This window comes from Vicugna pacos, chromosome 7, assembly GCF_048564905.1.
Source record: "Vicugna pacos chromosome 7, VicPac4, whole genome shotgun sequence".
Lineage (NCBI taxonomy): Eukaryota > Metazoa > Chordata > Mammalia > Artiodactyla > Camelidae > Vicugna > Vicugna pacos.
In genome coordinates, this window is record NC_132993.1 from 69,107,866 (window position 1) to 69,128,420 (window position 20,555).

A 20,555-nucleotide genomic window follows, 5' to 3' on the forward strand; every position below is an offset into this window, starting at 1 on the left:
AATAGGAAATATAAAATTTCATATTTAGTAGTGTCCACAGAATCATATTTTGCTCAATTTTTCAAAGTTAGTGCTGAGTGAGTAGTCAGATACTTAATCTGTGAATGATCATTTAATAAAATACTCCCTTCAGGAAAGACATAGGATAAACTTGAGTAGCTTTGCATAATGATGCAGAGGGCATTTCTGTTTTCTTTTTTAACACGGCTTCAATGTGAAACTTACATTCTGTTTGTTTGTTTGTTTTCTTTTATTTGTATCACCTTAGTTAAGTCAAGAGTTTGTTTATATGGTTTTATTTTCTCACAACGCAGATGGAGAACTATACTCTGGAACAGCAGCTGATTTTATGGGGCGAGACTTTGCTATCTTCCGAACTCTTGGGCATCACCACCCAATCAGGACTGAGCAGCATGATTCCAGGTGGCTCAATGGTAAGTGGTGCGTGCATGAGCACCGTCAAATGACACGTGCAACTATAGTAAGCAGGGGAGAGCTTTCCCTGTATGGTGCAGACAGTGTTTGAGTTGAGATTTAGTTGCAATTGAACTCATGGTGGTGACTTCATGGCTGTGGGTGTGAGAAAGTGGGGCAAAAAGAGAAAATAGAGATTAAAAACTTCAGGAAAATGTTTGCTTTGTGCCAAAACTATAAAGTTTCTCAGTAGTTAACTATGGAAAGAAATAGATCTGGGCTGGAGCTACGGAAGAGAGGCAATGGAAAAAGATAAGTTGACTTGCCAATCTTGTCTTCCAGGGACACCACAACAAATCTCATGATTTAATATTTTCCCCCCACTCCTCTCATGTTGTCTTGAGAGCATCTTATAAATTACTGAATGTTTTAAAAAATTATAATACAAAAACATTACATTGAAAGTGTTTTTGAGATTTCGAGGAACTGTTACATCATTTCATCTGATTCTTCTTTAATCTTTCAAAAATTCTTTCTCCTGCTTTATAGATTGGGAAAGTAAAGTTAATATTTTACCTTAAATTACAGCTAACCCAGTAATAGGTTTGGAACAAGAACCCAGTTTCCTGAATTTCAGGTGCTGGCTTCACTACCTGATCAAGCAGATACTTTTTTTTTCACTTTCTTTCTCTTTTTAATATATAAATAAATTTACCATAGGAGAAAATTATAAAATATATATGCTTAAAATAAATAAATAATATTTTCATTTCTTGAACCAGATAATCCATATATAAGTCTTCTGTGTAGAATTTCATTTTTTAAATTAATCACTTACACATTCATCAAAGATTTTGATGGGCCCCTACTATATTAAAATGGTTATTTTTTATTGTTAGATAATGAACTCCATTTTTATCTGCCTTCAGTCTTGTACAGTAAATCTTCCCAGTCCCTAACTCCCATGCATGAACTCTCCCCTGGTTTCACAAGCCTCATTAATAAGGATGAAGCTTGGCAAACAGTCCATCTGTGTTCTCAATAAGATGCTTGATTGTCTCACTCTTTGAACTTCTACCACGCTTGCTTCTCCTGCTCTTCCAGGGATACCCAAATTCATTTCCCCTCTATCTTGCATTGGTTCATTGGAGAAAAATCAGTCTGCTGCTGAACCTCATGGAAATTTTAGTAGGCTGTAAGTTGTGTGTGATGGTCTTTGTTCTGATATATCCCAACTCTAAAGTGACTATTTAAAACATAAAGCATACCTCAAATTGCCTCAGTCGGCATCTCTTTCCTTTTACAACAATTCTGATTGTCCAATTATTTTTCATGTATTAGTGAAAATGGTATGCCTTTTACCTTCTACCCTTGACCCTTCTGCCTTTGATCTTTGACACTTTTGACTTTTCTGCGTTGACTTTTTCTGTAAATTTATCCAATTTACGTTTTTTCCTGTCTTTATCTCTTCTTTGCCACTAATTTCTTCCTTGACCTGAAAACTTGCTCATCTACCCTATCCAAACCCCTACCTTTAATCATGGTGTACCACCAAGTCCCTAGATGTCTAAATGTCTAGCCTGGTTCGGTACTTGTATTCTCAACATTTCACCACCATTAGCCACTTTCAACCTGACTTCGATCCCATAAAACTGCTCCACCAAAAGTCACTAATGACTTTCTCTAGTTTTTCATCAGTCTCCATTTAGACAAACTCTCCTGTGATATTTGTCACTGTTAACTAGACCTTTCTTTTCAAAAGTGTCACTTCTTTCAGTTTCCCTTATTTCCTACTCTCCCAAGTTTCCGGTAAGTTTGACATCAATTCCCAGTTGTTGTTCTTTAAATGTAGATGATGCCTAAGATCATTCATGATTGAATACAAACCCTGTGGTAATCAAAGGGGTTTGGACATACAGTCAGATATCCACCTCTGGGGATAGAGGAGCTACAGTGGTGCCCAGGTGACCATCTGAGAAATAGGAACCCTCGCCAAGGAAAAGAAAAGATGCTGAGACCATGATAAGGCTATCTGTGTAAGGCCATGAAGAGCCAAAGTCCAAAATCCCAGGGGACAGTTTTGGGAATATCCACTGTCAATTATTAAACCTGGGCTTTGTATGGAGTCAAAATTAGTTAGAAAAGAAATTCTTTCAATGTATCTATCTGGTCTGTTCTCTAATTGAAATATTTATGTAGGAGGGAAAATGTTTTTTTATTCAGCCAAAATGAGACTTTGATCTACTAAGAACTCTAAAGGGCATACAGAACTTTCACTGTCCATGAGAAAGAAAATCTCATTAGAATATGGAATAACATAAAGGAGAGTATAGTATCCATTTCATTTTTATGGCCTTGGAGGAAAAAAAGTCAAGTTAAAGCTGCTTTTGTGCTACACACTCACATGTTGACAGCTGAGTCTGAAGAATTTACACTGTGGGAAAACAGTCATTGTCCACAGCTCTGTACTTCATCTCCGTAAATGTGCAGTTCATTTGAGAATTCAGTTATCAGTTTCTCAGCAGTAAATGTGAGAACTGATTTTGCCAAATTAGCACAGAGGTTACACTTGACAGGGTGCAGAAACCAGAACTGCTGCAAGATGGAGGATGCAGACACATTCAGGATAGAACCAGGGGACTGTGTGAGTCACAAGCTTTGCGAAATTAAACACCACTGCAGAGCAAAATTGGAAACATAATGTTTACATATACTTTCATAAAATAAATGAGTTTTGAGGCATCAGCAGAGACTACAGAATCATTTGTGCTGCCAGAGGTAATAAATTACCTCGCAAGGTACTTTTTGAAAGGTCTTCCAGGCTATTAAAATTAATTTTGGCGCAGGACTTACTTTACTTTAATCAAATCAATTCAAACTAATTCAATTATTTTGAAAAAATTTGTTGACCTCTTTTAGATGACTTTCATTTTTTGTTCCTGCTAAACAAAGGTAAAAAACAAAACTTTTGTCTAGAATTGGATCTTGAAGTATTTAAACTTTTTAATGAAATTTTACTATTTTCATTACTTGCTGAAACTTACATTTTTAAAATAGTAGCAGTAATGGCTTAAATTGCATTTCATTTTACTAGGAAATATTAAGAATAAGTAACACTCTTAGATGAAGAAACATAAGATAGGTGAAATCTATTGATTTTTTGCATAACTGCTTTTTAAAAATCATCATTTATACTAACCCCTAGTTTAAGATTGCTAGATGTTAGAACAACTTCTGATTTCAGAAAACGTACAAGGTATGCATTTGACCTGATGCTCCCAAATTCACTATTTTTTTATGCTTCATAAATTCTCTCAGTATTACATTACTTTAAACTTCAATTCTAATTTTGGTTTACTAACTGTGAAAATTAGGAAAACTTAAAACTTGTTCTCTGTATATTTATAGTAAAAAAAAGTTTACACTAGTGTAAAAGTAATGGTTTGTTATCATTTGCTATGTAAATACTGTCACCTAGTTCTTGTACATAATAGTCATTCATTAGAGCAGTTGGATAGCCAGCCTACATTTATTTTTCTGTTTGATTGACACTGTTTCTAATACTGTTTATGTCTTGGACTAATGTTGGAATGCTATATGACAGAAGGAAAGATGATAGTCTTCAGAGTGGCTAAAGTCACTTGATCTTGGGCATCATTATTAATGGAATTATAATACTCCCTACCTCTTAAATTTGGGGGGGGGTAATGACTACATTACAGTGTGTAGAAAGCAAATGATTGGCATGTAGTAAGCACTTACTCAATAAATGTGAATGTTCTCTGTATCCTTTATCGCACTTTCATTGGGTGGAGCATACTTAGTAAGTTTGGTCACACTCATTCTGTGAGTGATTATATTTGAGTCAGGGTGAAAGGGCAGTTAGACTTGGGTTTAATATATGAAACCACATGGATCCTTGAGAGAGCCAAGGCCCAGTGCACACAAAGAGACCTAATTACAGTGTCCAGAGTGAGGCCTTCCCACTCATTTCAGCAAGACCTATTTTCTTTTAGTGGAATTTCCTAAAAAGATTGTGCTTGTGAATAGACCAACCACTTGCTTTTTTTCTGTAACTGAAGTGGTATGCAAGTCATCATTCTGCTTCCTCTCACTTGTAACACTCATACCAGCTTGGCCTGCCCATACTGGAATTGGCGTAGCTTCCTCTGTGGTCATGCACTAGGATATTTCCATGTTCTCTAAAGATTCAGATTTCTCCAGAAGATATTTTTTTGAAAATAGAACCAAGAAATGTGACTGCAAATGAACTCAGATCGCAAATTACTATTGCATGGGCATAGATATCTAATCCAAATCACTTGTACAACTCTTTTGATATACTATTTTAAGTCTACCATCTTTAAAGATATGAACTATATCAGAGTATCCAATTGGATTTAAATTATTTAAATAAATAAAATGAATCATCTAGTTTTGCATAAATGTCAGACTTCTTAATGTTCCCATTTTGAATTAGTTCTCTGGCTTAAGTAAGTTAGTAATGTTTTGCTGACTTTGGGGAAAAAAAGGCCTCTAGAAAACTTATTGTATGGTTTTATGAGCAGGTGAATATCCTAGAAGTTGAGTGACCATTCAGTTAAAGCAACAAGAGCAACCACAAACATCCTGTATGAAAGAAGCAACAAGGATAGCGTCTTTTTTTAACATTTGAGTCACATTCTCTATGAATTACTCTCTATTTATTAGTTAGCAATTCTGAAATATCAATGTATAGAGTCATAAATAAAAATTACAGTATTCTTGGTTATTTTGGGTGAAACTATACTGAAACATGGATATGTAATAGTTGAAAATAAGTATTTACACCTATAACTAAATATAGTAATTACATTTTTTTCTCATGGATCTATTACCAAGAAAGAACTTCATCCTGATAAAGAATGTGTACCACCCACAAATATAATCTTTTCAAAAAGTAAATATGTACCCTGAAATTATTTTACTCTTTAAATGATGATAAACAATAAACTGACTAAATATGCCTTTTTTTCATAAAGAATAAGTTACCGAAGTATACCTTTACTTGATCTTTTCTGAGGACCTATTTTCTGCATCATGTTTTGCCTAATGTAATCACGTTTAACCAGTTTTGTTTGAAATTGTACTGCACTAATGAGGAAAATGAATACAACTTTGGAATAAAAGTTAACTCATTAATGGCAATGTTTGGAAGGTGATTTTTTTTCAGACCTCTGTGAAAATGTAGCTGACTAAAATTGTTAGGATATGCTATTTTAACACTTGTAATGATGGACTAAAAAGTGCAACCCTCAAATATGGCATATTAATCACAAATTTTGAGCCTCTTATTTCAGAATTTATAGTTGAATGGTGAGAGTAGAAAATAACATTTAAGGATCTGATTACATTTACTAAAGAAAATCCCGCTTTTTAAATTAAAATCGGTGAAAATGTATAAAAGTGAGACAATATCTTGGAATATTCTTTAAATTAAAGCCACCTCCCTTTTTCCTTGTGGTTCTTAACACTAGTCTCTCTCTCATCTCACCATCCGTTTCATGAATACAGAGCCTGTCTATACCAATTTCCTCTTCGAGAGTCACTACATTCAGAGTTCCATGGGCCTCAATAGGGATTTACTGCTGACTGAGTAATCTGGGTTCATGTGTGCAGTGACATCAAGCAAGAGATTTACCCTGAGAAGTGGATGCCATGACAATGCGTGTAACCATGGTGTGACTGGCCTCTCTTGACATGGCTCTCAAAAGCTTTCCCTCTGTGAAAACAGAAGCCTGTTTGCAAATTAATTAGTTTCTGGCGGCAACTTGATTGTTGACCCAGAGTTTGTAGAGTGGAAAAACAATCAGATTAGTGTGCTCAGGGTAAAGGACCAGTGTGCAGTTGCGTGTGGCTTGCTTAACTATTGAAACTATGAATGGACTGAGACAAATTCTTTTCTGAGAAGCTGAGGCAGAGGTTAAGTGTGATGAGCCTAGAGCTCCCCAACAGCAGGGGCTGGGGAATTAAAGGATTTTAGCCAGATAAAGCTGAATGATGGCAAGCAATCTCACTGAATTTTAATGACATGGATAGTTTTGACTTAAAAAAAAAACACTTCTTATATTCTAATCATTCTGAGTATAAGGAATAAGTTTACGATATTATTAAACGTAATCTTGACTTGACACAAATACTTTCATAGCGGAAAATTTCAGAAGTTTTCAGGCTGGAAAGTTTTAATCATATTTTGTCTCAAAAGCTAATATTGTAATATCTAAATGAGAAAATGTTTTGAAGTAACCTGCGTTTTTACACTGATAAAATTTTTGTTAATATATTTACCCTAACTGTTTTCTGAAGTGTAATCTTCGCATGCCATAAAATTAATCCTGAGTCAGAGAGAAATGTTGACTCATAAGAATATATAGTCTGCTGTTTGTTTTCACAAATACCAAGTTAGATAACCATGCCAGGAAATAATGTCTGCACGCTTAGGACAAAACTGTTCTGCATACCATTTTTGATGATTAAAATATATTTTAGTCAATAAATTATTGTTCATGCCTAATTTTATAGGATTACCTAACACAGTAAGCCATATATACTACTCCTTTTTAGATTCCACTGGCAGATGTCTCCCTATATACAGCTCTGATGGCTATCACAATACTTTCCCATTCAAAATCATTTATATCTCTCAATTTACAAGTGAATTGAATCCAGATTTCGCTGCCTGTCAGGTTCTTTGTCATCTAATCCTAATTGACCTCTCCAATATTAAACACTAACAGACTCCATTAGTGCTGATTGCCCTTAAATTTACTATCTTTTTCACTTAACCGTACCATTCTCTCAATGGATTTTAATCTTTCCCATCTTTGAATTCCAAGAGCACATAAATGCATTTTTGGATTTATCACAGGGCCTACCACTTTGCCTTACCCTCTAGGATATACCAAATGAAAAACTCTTCAATGAATCTGCTTTGCAGGCTCTGGAGTCAAATTGCATGAGTTTGTATCCCACATCCTCCACCTACTAGCTTTGTGACTTCGGGGATAATTTACTTTACTTATTTTCATCACCCATTATGATTTGTAAAGTAGGGTTGAAACTAATACACTGTTTCCTTTAGGATGCCTGAGACAGTCCATGTAAGGTAGTGAGAACAGTGCCTGATAATATGGTAAACGCTCTTTACAACCGTGGTAGCTGCTGCTGTCATTTGCATACCAGCTCTGTACATAGTACATAGTGCACATTTGGCAAATTAATACAGTAAACCAGTCTGAAGGTTATGTCCATCTTTCTTAATCTGTTTTGTTTTATTTGATAGATTATTGTCATTATGTGGGCAGTTAGTATATCAAAAATGTATAGAATATTTATCTTTAGCATTAAAATAGTATGTAAAGTTTTTAATCAAATTAGGCTAAACAAAATTAGAAGACAAAACAATTAAATGATGAACCAAGGGTAATTTTCAATAAAATGTATTTTTTGGAGTATTGGTTCTATTAAGTGCAATCCTCATAACTTAAATAAATCAATCATTAGGTTAATATTTTTAGGTTTTCCAAAATAATTTTTAAAAATTGACTGCATTGATGAATATAGGATATACATTTATCCTGCCATATCACAGCTTAGTTTTTTCATGTGAAGACGTCATCTGTAACCTTTGAGATGGTGATTAAGAGCATGAGCCTGTGAAATTGACTGTCTGACGTGGACATTAGCTGAGCAGCTGTGGACAGCTACTGTAAGCTCTCTGTGCTCCATGTCCCCTTTTTTCAAGTGGAAATAATAATAGTACCTCCCTTGTTGGGTTGTTATGAGGACCATGTAGAAGTAAATTTCTATAAAGCACTTGGAAAAGAGATTATTATTACCAAAAACAAAATGAACAAATAAAACAACTCTTTTGATGTTAGTTGGTTTCATAACATTATGTAAGAATTTTAAAGACTAGAACAATAGCAATACCTAAGTATGTCAAGCCACTAAAGATGTAGTAGAATGCGCAATCTCACTTAATTGAACAGCCATGTGCTTCTAGGAAAGCAATGAAAACGACTTAAGGAAACAAGACGAGATGAAGTGATAGTGTTCCATGCCCTTTTCTTAGACTAAGTCTCTGCACAGGATTTCTTGCCTAACGATGTAGGTACATTTTGATAAAAATAGATCTACTACTCTTTTGCTTCAATAAAGAGAAAAAGGATTTTTTCTAAGCTTAGTGATATATTTATTACTAAGTTACTTACAGATGACATAGAAATTCCCTAAACATCATATATCAACTAAACATAAATTGTAAAATGTTATGCAGGAGAAGGGTCTTTAAAATGTTTTCCTGTTAATATTAGTAAGGAAGATTTAAGTCTGTTTATATGCCCTTAAAAGGAATATTTTTAACTTAGAAATGTTTGTGTCACTGTATGATTTAAGAAACTAGACGAGAGAAAATTACATCCCTTCACTTCCCACCCCAGCCTCCCACACCTTCCTCTCGGCGATCTGTCAATTTCCTGTGGTACTTTTGGATCAACGCATAAATTCTGTTTTACACTCTGTACCATTTTACATATGTTACTGTTATTATTTTAAAATATATTGATTCAAAAATAAAGATATGCATTTGAAAACTAATTATAATTAGTAATTTTATAAATTAATATGTGTAAATTTTTTATTCATTAGAAGTATAATTTTTATTATTTTTGATGATTTATCCAGTTTTAACTATTTTGGCATTTAATGTAGGCTGTTAGCATAGGGGACCCATCAAAAATGTCTCTTCAATATGCTTATAAATTTGCCTAAATTCATATAAATATAGATGATCTCTTTTGCTCATTTAATTACTAATTTTAAATGATGCTGGGATTTCAATATCAAAGAGAGCCATCTCTTTTATACGTTTATTAGATTCTTACCTGAATGTGTAAGGGACATTGTTGACAGCAGATTTAGCTTTCCCTTAAAATCCACACTGCCTTTTTCTGCTTAACATACAATAGGATCTAGGTTAGAGTCAGTACAGAGTTGAATTTGAGGAGTTTTACTTTGTGTTTGACCCACTTATAATTTAGCAAACTTTAATCTTAGTGATCCTGAAAGTTAATAATGCCAAGACTGATATCAGATGCTGCCTGCCACTTACCTTCTTAACGCCCATACAGTCAGTGTTTGTTCATCAGTGTGTTTTCTGAACACATTTAAGAGTAAATAAACAAATTATGTCCATGTTTTGTAGGACAGGAGAGCAACCTTGTAAGTCAAACAAAAATAACAGTACTCTGAAAATAGAGAGCAAAACACAGAGATTACCGCAAAACTTTACTCATTTTTTGATGAATTAAAGGGAAATCTAGTCATACTAACAATTGAAATGATAAAATCTGGGCTTATACGATTGAACCAATAAGGTACAGAACATCTTTGATCAATGATGTTGTATGTACTTCTATGTATTTGAAGTAATCATATTATATACTTTGATTGAAGAGAAATTATTGAAGTAGTGGGATATGGCTGTTTGTCATAAGAACACTAATGACTGACCTCCCTGATGTTACTTCTGTTGATTTCCTTTAAATAAAATAAAGGGGGAAAATCACATTCTTTATAAACATCAAAGTAATTATAGCCAACTCTGATCGACCAGTCACTGCCCAAATTAGGAAAATTATCATGTAATTGCCTTTGAAAGACCTTGAGATAATTGTATGTTAATGAATCTTAAAATATGAACTAATTTTCTACTTTTTTCCAAACTGGAGCTATTCTTCTTTTCTTATTTTTTCTGAATTCCTGAATGAGAGTAGTTTGTTAAAGTCAGTTGAGAAGACTGGCTGGAGCTAGAAATATGGCAGTAGGAAATAGGAGAATGGTAGACTATTAGGGGGTCCAGATTTGATGTCCTGCAGTGATAAAGCCATTTGGTAGTGGTAGAGGAGAGGTAACACCAAAAAAGAGGGTACCCATGTCATAAAGATATGCAATGATCTCTCCCAGATTTAATCATTTAATTAATTTTGTAATGTATATTCTGTATAAATGTACTGCAACTCCATTTATCAATACTTCCTGAAAGCTTCTCATAAATTCCCAACTTATCTGTTCTTGGAAGGATCATAGTTTGTTAGCAAAAGATGCCACTAATATGTTATTAAAGAATATTCTGATAATAATAGCAAAATGAAACTTGCTTTAATACACTTTAATGCAGCTGAGGAAGCTGAGTAAGTCTAGGTATTAAGATTGATTACTTGGAACTATCACTTGTTTTCTAGGTTGGGAAAAATAGATAAAGAAGAAAAAAAATTTCTAAAAAACATATCTATACATGTCTGGGCAGAGTCTGACATGAAAGATGAAAAAGATGCAGGAATTTTCCTGAATATATTGTGTCATTATCACTTAACCATAATAAATAACATCTATCACTATAGTAAAACTTACTGCAAACTGAAATAAAAATCCTTTAACTATACCATAAAGTCTCCTATCTAAAGATCTAACCCTGAAGTTTATAATGTAAATTACATGTGATACGTAGTAAATAATTCTTCACAATCTCAGAGCATTGCAGAATGTTACTGGAACATATAATTAATTACTGAGCCATTTTATATCTGACCATATGGTTGTCAGTAAAAACAATTAAATAGTGTGTAGTGTGATATGATAGAGGTAAAATAGCTACATTATTAATGAAAAGTTAAAAATGGATCACTTTCAGGTGGGTTAAACTGTCAAATTTAATTACTGTTTGTCAATGTATTTATTTTGTTTTTAAGTTTAATATTTTTAGTTTTCCTAAATCTAGTCCCTTCTTAACTCATTCAACAGTATTTCTATTTCTCGGTATGTAAGTTTATCAATCACCCCAGTTACTATTATAAAATGCTGCTCTTTTCCTCTGTACCCCACAGTTCTATTCCAATTGCTTCAGGGGGAAAGGTATAGCTCAAATGATAGAATGCATGCTTAACATGCACAAAGTCCTGGATTCAATCCCCAGTACCTCCTCTATAAATAAATAAGTAAACCGAATTACCTCCCAACCCCCCCAAAAAACCAAAACAAACAAACAAACAAAGTCTCCCAAGGGCTTCTGATAAAAGCGCAGTGAAAAGTTAGCTACATTTGCTAGCTACCAACATATTACTCTGGGCAACTTCCATTTTCTGCACACATTAAGCACTTTCTAGGTACCAAGAATTGTTACAAGAAACAGCTGAGTAAGAGAGATCAGTGCCCTTCAGGATAATAACGCACAGAACTCTTTATCAGATGGAAACCCTGGGAGTCTTAGCACGTCTATGGGATCATATGTATTTATGTCAGAGATGTCTTAGTATCTTAAAACTTTTGTTTAACCCATAAAGTAAGAGAAAGTACTATGCACTTTTCTTTCGATGAAACATTGATTTTTGATTCAGTTGATTTTCAGGCTTTGACTCAATATGAGAACCACTGACTTGAGGCTTTTGCTACAAAATGATAGTGAGATTTGACAACTTATGAGGGAGACTATTTTTAGTCCATATTATCTGCAGTCTTGTCTTAGAGAATATGTACATAAGAGAGTTTCAAAACCCAAGAAATTGGAAACTTTTTTTAAGTTTTGAGGAAAATGGTGGAAATCAGTTGGAATCAGAAAAACTACATAATATGACTAGATTTTTAGAAGATATTATTTTAATAGCATACATTTCTAATTATAAATAAATTTTTAAGAAGGGAGGTCTTCCCAAAAATAATGAGATTTAAAAAGATTGGTGTTTAGAAAGAAGTAGTTAGGGAATGCAGAGAAACCAGAAACAATATTCTTTTATATTCAAGTGTGTTAGCAGAAGCTCTCAATGCTTCTAGATGTTCCAGAAATTCTAGATGCTCTGTGCTGCTTTCTAGTAGATAAGTAAATAAGGTCACTGCAACTGGTCTCTGAGCTTTTTAAAAGACATATAAAAAATAACAAATTAATCATTAGCAATAAACATGGTTCTTGACCCATTTTCTAGAAGGAAAAGCATTTCATTTGTTTTAATATTTTAATTCCTAGTTTTATTATTTGAAGTCATAGTTGAATAGGAGCTTAAAAATGCATGTTCTGAACAGTTTTCTTGGGTAATTTTTATTGTCTTCATTGACTTAACAAACTATTTGCTATAGAATTTTTATATACCAATAGTTAACACTGCCTTCCCTTTGTATCATTAAATAGAAAGTATAGTAATTTTCCTATTTCTTTGGGTTTTATTATATAAATCTGCAAGTTGTTATTGTCGTATTTTTTACTTGCCTTTCTACTTACAAATGCTCTATAAGCATTATTTTTTGACCACAGTAACAAATTGAGGGATATTGTTTTAATATTTTTTAATTGAGGTATAGTCAGTTTACAATATTGTGTCAATTTCTGGTGTACAGCACAATTCTTCAGTCATACATGAGTATACATATATTCATTTTCATATTCTTTTTCACCATAAGCTACTACAAGGTATTGAATATATTTCCCTGTGCTATACAGTATAAACTTGTTTGTCTGTTTTATATATACCAGTCAGTATCTGCAAATCTCAAGCTCCCAGTTTATCCCTTCCCACCCTCGTTCCCTCTGGCAACCACAAGTCAGTATTCTATGTGAGTCTGTTTCTGTTTTATTTATAAGTTTGTTTGTCTTTTGGAGGATATTATTTTAAAAGATGAGGAAGTCTACTTTTCCTCGATGTTTTAAACTAATTAGTGTGTGTAAATATTTCTTGTTATACAGTCTAAGAAATTTATTCCAATAACATGTAATTATATAAGACTCAGCATTGTTCAGATGATGGTTGTGTATATATTTTAATGCTTATTTAATAGAAGAATGTAGATATCGTAGGTCCACTAGAAAGTAAAACTAACTTTATATTAAAGATGTTAGAAACTATTTTTAGTGTTACTAAAATAAAGGAAGACAAACCCTGTATTTATTAAAAACGAAGTTGAAAATATCAAATTGGTTTAGAAAATACCTTTATTTGTCTTGTTTAGGTATCTATGAAAACAACTCTATATTAGCATCAAAATACATAATCATCATTAAAGCAGAAACAATAGGGAAGAGTTGAAAAAGGAAAGGAATAGGGTAAATGGAATGCTTCCACTCAACAAAAACCACAAATTGATTCAAGCATCAGCAGTAATATTAAATTGCATCTAGTGTACTAAATGCATGGTATTACCCATAATATTTGAAAATTTTAATAATTAAGGCAATGATTTGAAACACTGATGTCCTTATATAAAGAAGTAATTGAAATAATCATGAACAACTGAAATCCTATGTTTGTATAGTGTTTTGTATTCTTCAAAGTGCTTCCCATTAGATCACTTCATCCTCCCCAAAACCCTGTGAAATGGAAAACTGCAGGTAATAAAATTTAAGTAACCTGCAAGAGGTCAGTAGTAACCTATCATGTGAAAACTGAGACAAAACTCTTATCTTCTGAACAGTTTGTTCTCTTTCTAACATGTTCATTTTAGCATTTACCATTTTAAAAAATTGCATGGTTCTGACTTTGCTAAAGCTTTTACATGTAGCAAGTGATGATCAATTTATAGACTTTGGAAAATACAGTTGGAGGCCTTTTAAAAAGACAAGATTTGCTGAAGTTAAAGGATTCTATTCAACAGTGCTTCACAGTATGAATTGTGTTATTTATGCATAGCTCAAATCATTGAAAACTTAGCAGGTATAGACCCTTGTCACCAAGGACTCTTACTTGGCCCTGGGACTAACAACATATGCATCTCCTGGGAATTTATTAGAAATGCAAAAATCTCAGATCCGACCCAGACCTACTTAATCAAAATCTGCACTCTGTCAAGAGCCTTCATTAAAACTAAGGACTAGACTAAACTACCCAAATATACTACATCTTTGGTTGTTAAAGAAGAAACAGAGACGCAGTGGTTTTGTTCCATTCTACCTGAGTGGACTATCTTATATCTCAACTAAATTGACATTAGCATGCAAGAATGTTTGAGTGGTGTGTGTAAATATGTACGTTCATTATTTAGACTCAATTAACTATGATGCAGTCTAATCCAGACTTTGTAATTATTCCAATATTGGCCTTGTTAAATTAGTAACCTGTGCTTCCATTTAACCTGGGAGTAATAAGCACTAGATAAGTGTATCCTTTGAACAGGTTGGTTGGAAATTCAAGCAATCACTGGTAAGACCTCTATATAAGACTAGTAAGACCCACGACCCACCTCACCCTGCTAGAATCGTTTTTCCAGGACAGTGTTGACCTAATATAGCTGCTAGCATCTTTATGAGAACCCACAGAATCTTTTACAACTACATGTCTTGTTATGTTAAGATTTTTTTTTTTAATTTTGGTAGAAATAGTGACTTCTAAGTTCAAAGAAGCCTCAGGTAGTTAAAAAAAAAAGTTGTTTCTATAACAGGTTCATACGAATTAACTGTTTTTCACTACAGCTAGACTAGGACTAATAATGTTTTATTTTAAATAATAAACTGGATGATAAAACAGCAACGTAGTATTTAAAATATGTGGTAACTATGATTTCCCTGTGAATAACCTTTTGTCAATAGCACCCAGTAGAGAAAAACTAGGTAGATGTTTTAGTGCAAAGAAACAGATAAAATTCAAATATAAAACCTCAAATTATACATTTTATGTTATAACTTTAAATTTTATATTGTAACTTTAAATTTTAAATTATAGGGATGTGATATGACTTTATATATAATAGAGCATTTCTGATATTAAAAAAAACTTCAGTGGTATTCTGTTCATATAGATGCAATCCTTAAAAAAAAATCTCACAATAAGTGGAAGTTGTTTTGTTAAAATAACAGTAATTGTTTTCAATACATTGAGATTAGGAAAATACAAAAATGGTAGCTAATGGTAAATTGAAATTATTATTTAAGGAATAATAAAATCCTGCAAGTTAAACAAGCTATGTATTAAGAACTGATTTCTGCAAATTCTAATTACTTTGAAAATTAAGCTATAAATCATCTTCTTTTCTGCCTTAAATTTCTTTCCCTACATAATTAGGCATTTTCAGGAATCGAAACTATTACTGTCTCTTAAGAACAAAAGCCATAGAAGCTGCTAATTATATCACAGTTGAACGTGTTTTTCTTCCTTAAAGAGATCTTGAATTTCTGGCTTTTTTGAGAACATTTTCTGATCAGGGGATGATGGAAATGAATGCTGATGCCCTGCTAGTGTTGCAGTCAGGATAATTAGTTCCTATCTATAATCACACTCATGTTATTAAAAGATTGCAAGGTCTGTGTCAAATAAAAATTGGTGTAAATCTTCCCTGGCCCCTAAATCATTATTTTGTTTTAAGAACCAGACCACATTCTTGTAGATATTTCCTTTTCTCTAGAACCCAAGGGCCTACTCTGAGGCAACTCAGAGGAAAAGCCCCCGTGGGTGCAGTCCTTGAAGGAGGGCTTAAACTACTACCAAGCCCTAGGAAATGGGCAGATATCAAGAATAAACTTTTTCTATTTCACTTACAAAATTGACTTCTTATTTCACAGAGTAGAATTTTTGCGTGTGATCACTTATTTAGAAAAATTTGGAAAACTAAATTTTATGATTATATGAAATTGGCCTTTTTCTGAATACAACTGTTGCTGGGATTCACAAACACAAGTTTTGCCATCTGTAGATTCTGAGCTACATTTCAGAAGGAAAAAATTAAAGTGGAAATTAAATATACACCTGAATTTTGAGAATTTAAAAGAAATTAAATTGGTATTACATATTTGCTTTTGTTTTTGTGTTACATAAGTGATTTTGTTTGGGGCAAAAATTTTAATCTATCAATTTAACTTTGAGGCATCTATAAAACATGTGGGTAAGATAACTGTATGAAATTTCTACAAAATATCTGAGAGCATAGACATGGATAAAAAGGTTTTCAAGTGTTCAAGTTATATGGAGCTATAGTATCACCAATAATCATATCCAACAAAAAGGAAAAGTAGAAACAAATACATTTATGATTATCCCAGTATTCCAAATAAATGCATGAAATCAATCTAATATTACAAGGAAGATTCAGTAAATAGGAGATCTCTTAATTCATTACCTTACTATTTTAAGAATAAAATATATGATTTATCTTGTTTAATGTTGAAAAATAAATGGAATGACTTTTTCTAATTATGTTAGGTAAAGAGTAGAAGAAAATGTTTTTAACATGATAGGAAAAAATTGAACTACAGTTAAAGTTCTTAATTGCATAGATGAATACTATTAATTTAGGTAATATAATTATTTTAAAATAATGAACTTTGTGTTTTAGAATACATTTAGTTAAGTTTATAGTAAAATTGAGCAGAAGGTACAGAGCTTTGCCACATAACCCAACTCCCACACACGCATAGCCTCCTCATTATCAACATCCCCACTAGAGTGTACGTTTGTTACATTTGATGTACCTATACTGACCTGTCATTATAACCCAAAGTTCATTGTTCACATTAGGGTTCACTCTTGGTGTTTGGACTAAGTATAGCAACATGTAACCACTATTATAGTATTAATAACAAAGTAGCTTCACTGACCTAAAAATCTTCTGTGCTCAACATATTCATTCCTCCCTCTCCATAATCCTGGCAACCACTAATCTTTTTACTGTCTCCATAGTTTTGCCTTTTCCAGAATGCCATGTAGTTGAAATCATACAGCATATAGCCTTTTTCAGATTGGCATCTTTCACTTACTAAAATGCATTTATTTCCTCCATGTCTTTTCATAACTCAATAGCTCATTTCTGTTTAGCTCTGAATAATATTCCATTGTCTGGATTCACCTACTGAAGCACATTTTGTTGCTTCCAAGTTTTGGCAATTTTGAATAAAGTTTGCTGTAAACATCATGTGCAGGTTTTTGTGTGGATATAACTTTTTAACTCCTTTGAGTAAATACCAAGAAGTACAATTGCTGGGCCATATGGCAAGAGTCTGTTTAGTTTTGTAAGAAACCACCAAACTGTCTTCCAAAGTGGCTATATCATTTGGGATTCCCACCAGCCATAAATGAGAGTTCCTGTTGCTCCAAATCCATGCCAACATTTAGTGTTGTCAGTGTTCTGGATTTTGGCCATTCTAAGAGATGTGTAGTGGTATTCCATTGTTAGTTTAATCTGTATTTTCCTAATGACACATGATGTAGAGCACCTTTTTCTGCGCATATTTGCCATCTGCATATCTTCTTTAGTGAGATATCTGTTAAAAGTATTTGGCCAGTTTTTTAATCCAGTTGTTTGTTTTTTTACTGAGTTTTAAGAGTTCCTTGTATGTTTTAGATAACAATCCTTTTCAGATGTGTCTTTTGCAAATATTTTTTCATATTCTGAGACGTGTTCTCATTCTCTTTATATGATTGTTTTTTAAAAGATGTGTTTATTTCTATAAAATATGTCTTAAACTTAACATGATTCTTACTTTAAATGCTACCAAATGAGTAAGATATCACTGTAGATTAGAGAAAGAGCTGAAAGACGGTACTGGTATGTTTTTCTTCCTTCTAAGAGAGACTTAAATCATGTCTGTACTGTATCTCTTTGGTGTGATTTTTTTTTTTTTTTTGCTGCTTAAGCACTGAAACTTCTACAAAATAAATCACATTCACTTAAATGCACTTTTTCATCTCATTTAATAAAGCAGAGTAAGCACACTGTCGAAAAAAGTTTGATGAACTTTCTGGCAAAGAGAAGAAAAACGTGCTCTAATTTAAAATTAGGTGAATTAGGAAATACCACGTTTCTTGAACCTCTACCAATTTTCTCTTTGAAGGAATGTTTTAATGTGAAGTAAGCGATTGAGTAAGATCATATAAATTATTTGATATCATGGAGCAATGACTTTTCCAAATAGAAAGTTTTATTTTCTTTGAATGTAGGAAATGAAAGTTTGCTAACTCGTTTTTTTCATCTGAGTTCAAGATTTATTTTTAATTTGTATTGTGTGCAAAATATTGTAATTACCTTATGAACATGGACTCAGTTGATAGCATGATTTTCATCTTAAGAGAGCAGAGTTTGCATTATGCATTTTGCATTTAAAGTTGACCTCTCCTGTCAAAATATGAAAAGATAATTGTCTTTTTCCCAAACCTTTTTCAGTTTTATAGAAATCCATTGGGGGGAAAAATCTATAAAGTCCTTGATGTTTAAATGTGATCAAAATCAATATCCAAATTATTACCTGCAAGAATATGTATATTATATATGTGTTTGTGTGTGCATGTGTAGCCTTTATGAGGTAATAAAAATTCTACCACAAAATTATATACTTCATGAAATTCCCCTGGTCTTTAGATAACAAATCATCTAATGTAATCATACAGTAGTTTATACTTAATATAATTCAAAAACATAATGTAAATGATGAAAGGACAGTTTAGGATGATGGATGAGCACGTTCATAGTATGAATTTGTTTATTTAAGACCTAGTACAATGAGTCATCTATAAATATTGTAGCTTCCTGCATTCAAGAAGTAATGAATAGTCAAAAATTACAGAAATGCCTAAAAACATTATAGTCGAGGTAACTGGATTAATCAAAAGACATCAGAATGTTTCTAATCCATATATAACACGATAAAATACAGACCTATAAATCACTATACATAGTGTGCTTGTAAATAACAGGATATCATTATATAACTCCCAAAATCTGCAATGGAAAAGTCACTCTAATATATAATGAATAAAGTGCATAATTACATCATTCCCATATTTAAATAATGAATTACTTTTATAACCAGTCAATAAAAAAGACCACATACTTACAAGATAAGAAAGTGAAAATGGACCACATTTTAGTAGATAATTATCAAATCATAAATAGTGATAACAAATAGTCATATAAACTCATGATAGATCCATTTAGTTTAAATTAGATTAATATTCCAGTTACTCTCCTTAAAACCTACTTTGTGTTCAATATTGATTTTGTATTTTGAGAAATTCACCAAAATAGAGAAATGATAGTAAGGTAAACATAATAGAAATAAGTCAGTCAGCAGGACAGAAAGACAAAACCAAAATACAACAATATATATTTTCTCAAAAACTATTTATTACCAATTTACTTTCCAGACATAATTCTACAACATGTGGGCAATTACAGTATGAAATGTTCCTATTTGAATACAAGATGTTAAAAACCTAATATTTAAGTAAAGAGAAAATACGTGCTATCTAGACATAGAAAATCAACCATATATTTGAAAGTTTTATCTCACCAAGTTTGCTTCTCTATGAAAATCTTAAAGTTGGAAAATCTAAGATAATTTGGAGCTCAGGTTCTCGTTAATAACGTTGTTTGAATTTCTCAGTTTTACTGCAGTTTGAATTTAAGACTAAACCATAAAAATAAGCATTAGTTAAAGTAAATGTAAATGACTTTTCACCACCCATAGTAATAATTATTTAATTTACAGGCTGTATTTCCTTTAATTTTGTCTTAATCCTTATATGTACATAATCTCACCTTTGCTGAAAGTTAGGGAAAACATACTATTTTCTGCTTCAGGAGGCGCAGAAGTATTTTTAAATTATTTTTCTGTGAAATTTTCAGAATGGGAAAATCAAAAGAATTTGACAGTGATACATGTTTGTCCTCTACCTATATTCTACAAACTTAGAATTTTCTATAATTATCATACATCTATCCATCCATTCCTTTTCATCCATCAACCATCTTTTGTTATGAATTCAAAGTGGATTTCAGACATCAGCACATCTTTCTCGTGCGATTAAACAGTGATAGGAGTTTAATATTTGTTTATATATTTTTCTATTCAGATGAAATTGACATACAGTGAAGTGCAGTAATCTTAAGTGTACTCAGTGAGTTTGACAGATGATATACTTCTGTACCTCAAATGCCAATCAAATTTAGGAACACCCTGGGAAGTTTTCTCCTGTCCCTGTCTAATCAGTCCTCACACCCTTGTCCCCATAAGCTTTCATTTCTCTCAGTTATATAGCAAGGAATGGAATGACTGGATCACAGGATAGGTATATGTGTGGTTTAATAACAAATTGCCAGACCAATTTATATTCCAACCAAAACTGTATGAAGGA

At 32.6% G+C, this 20,555-nt stretch overlaps 1 protein-coding gene across 5 annotated transcripts in view; it reads left to right on the forward strand.

The window, feature by feature from the left end:
• SEMA3A (semaphorin 3A) overlaps positions 1 to 20,555 on the forward strand; it is a 695,593-nt gene that overhangs the window by 614,502 nt on the left and 60,536 nt on the right. For all 5 annotated transcript variants that reach the window (XM_072965111.1, XM_006211741.4, XM_072965113.1 and 2 more), the window contains one exon: positions 315 to 434. In XM_072965111.1, the coding sequence (XP_072821212.1) occupies positions 315 to 434 (120 nt within the window). The remainder of the gene's footprint in view (positions 1 to 314; positions 435 to 20,555) is intronic.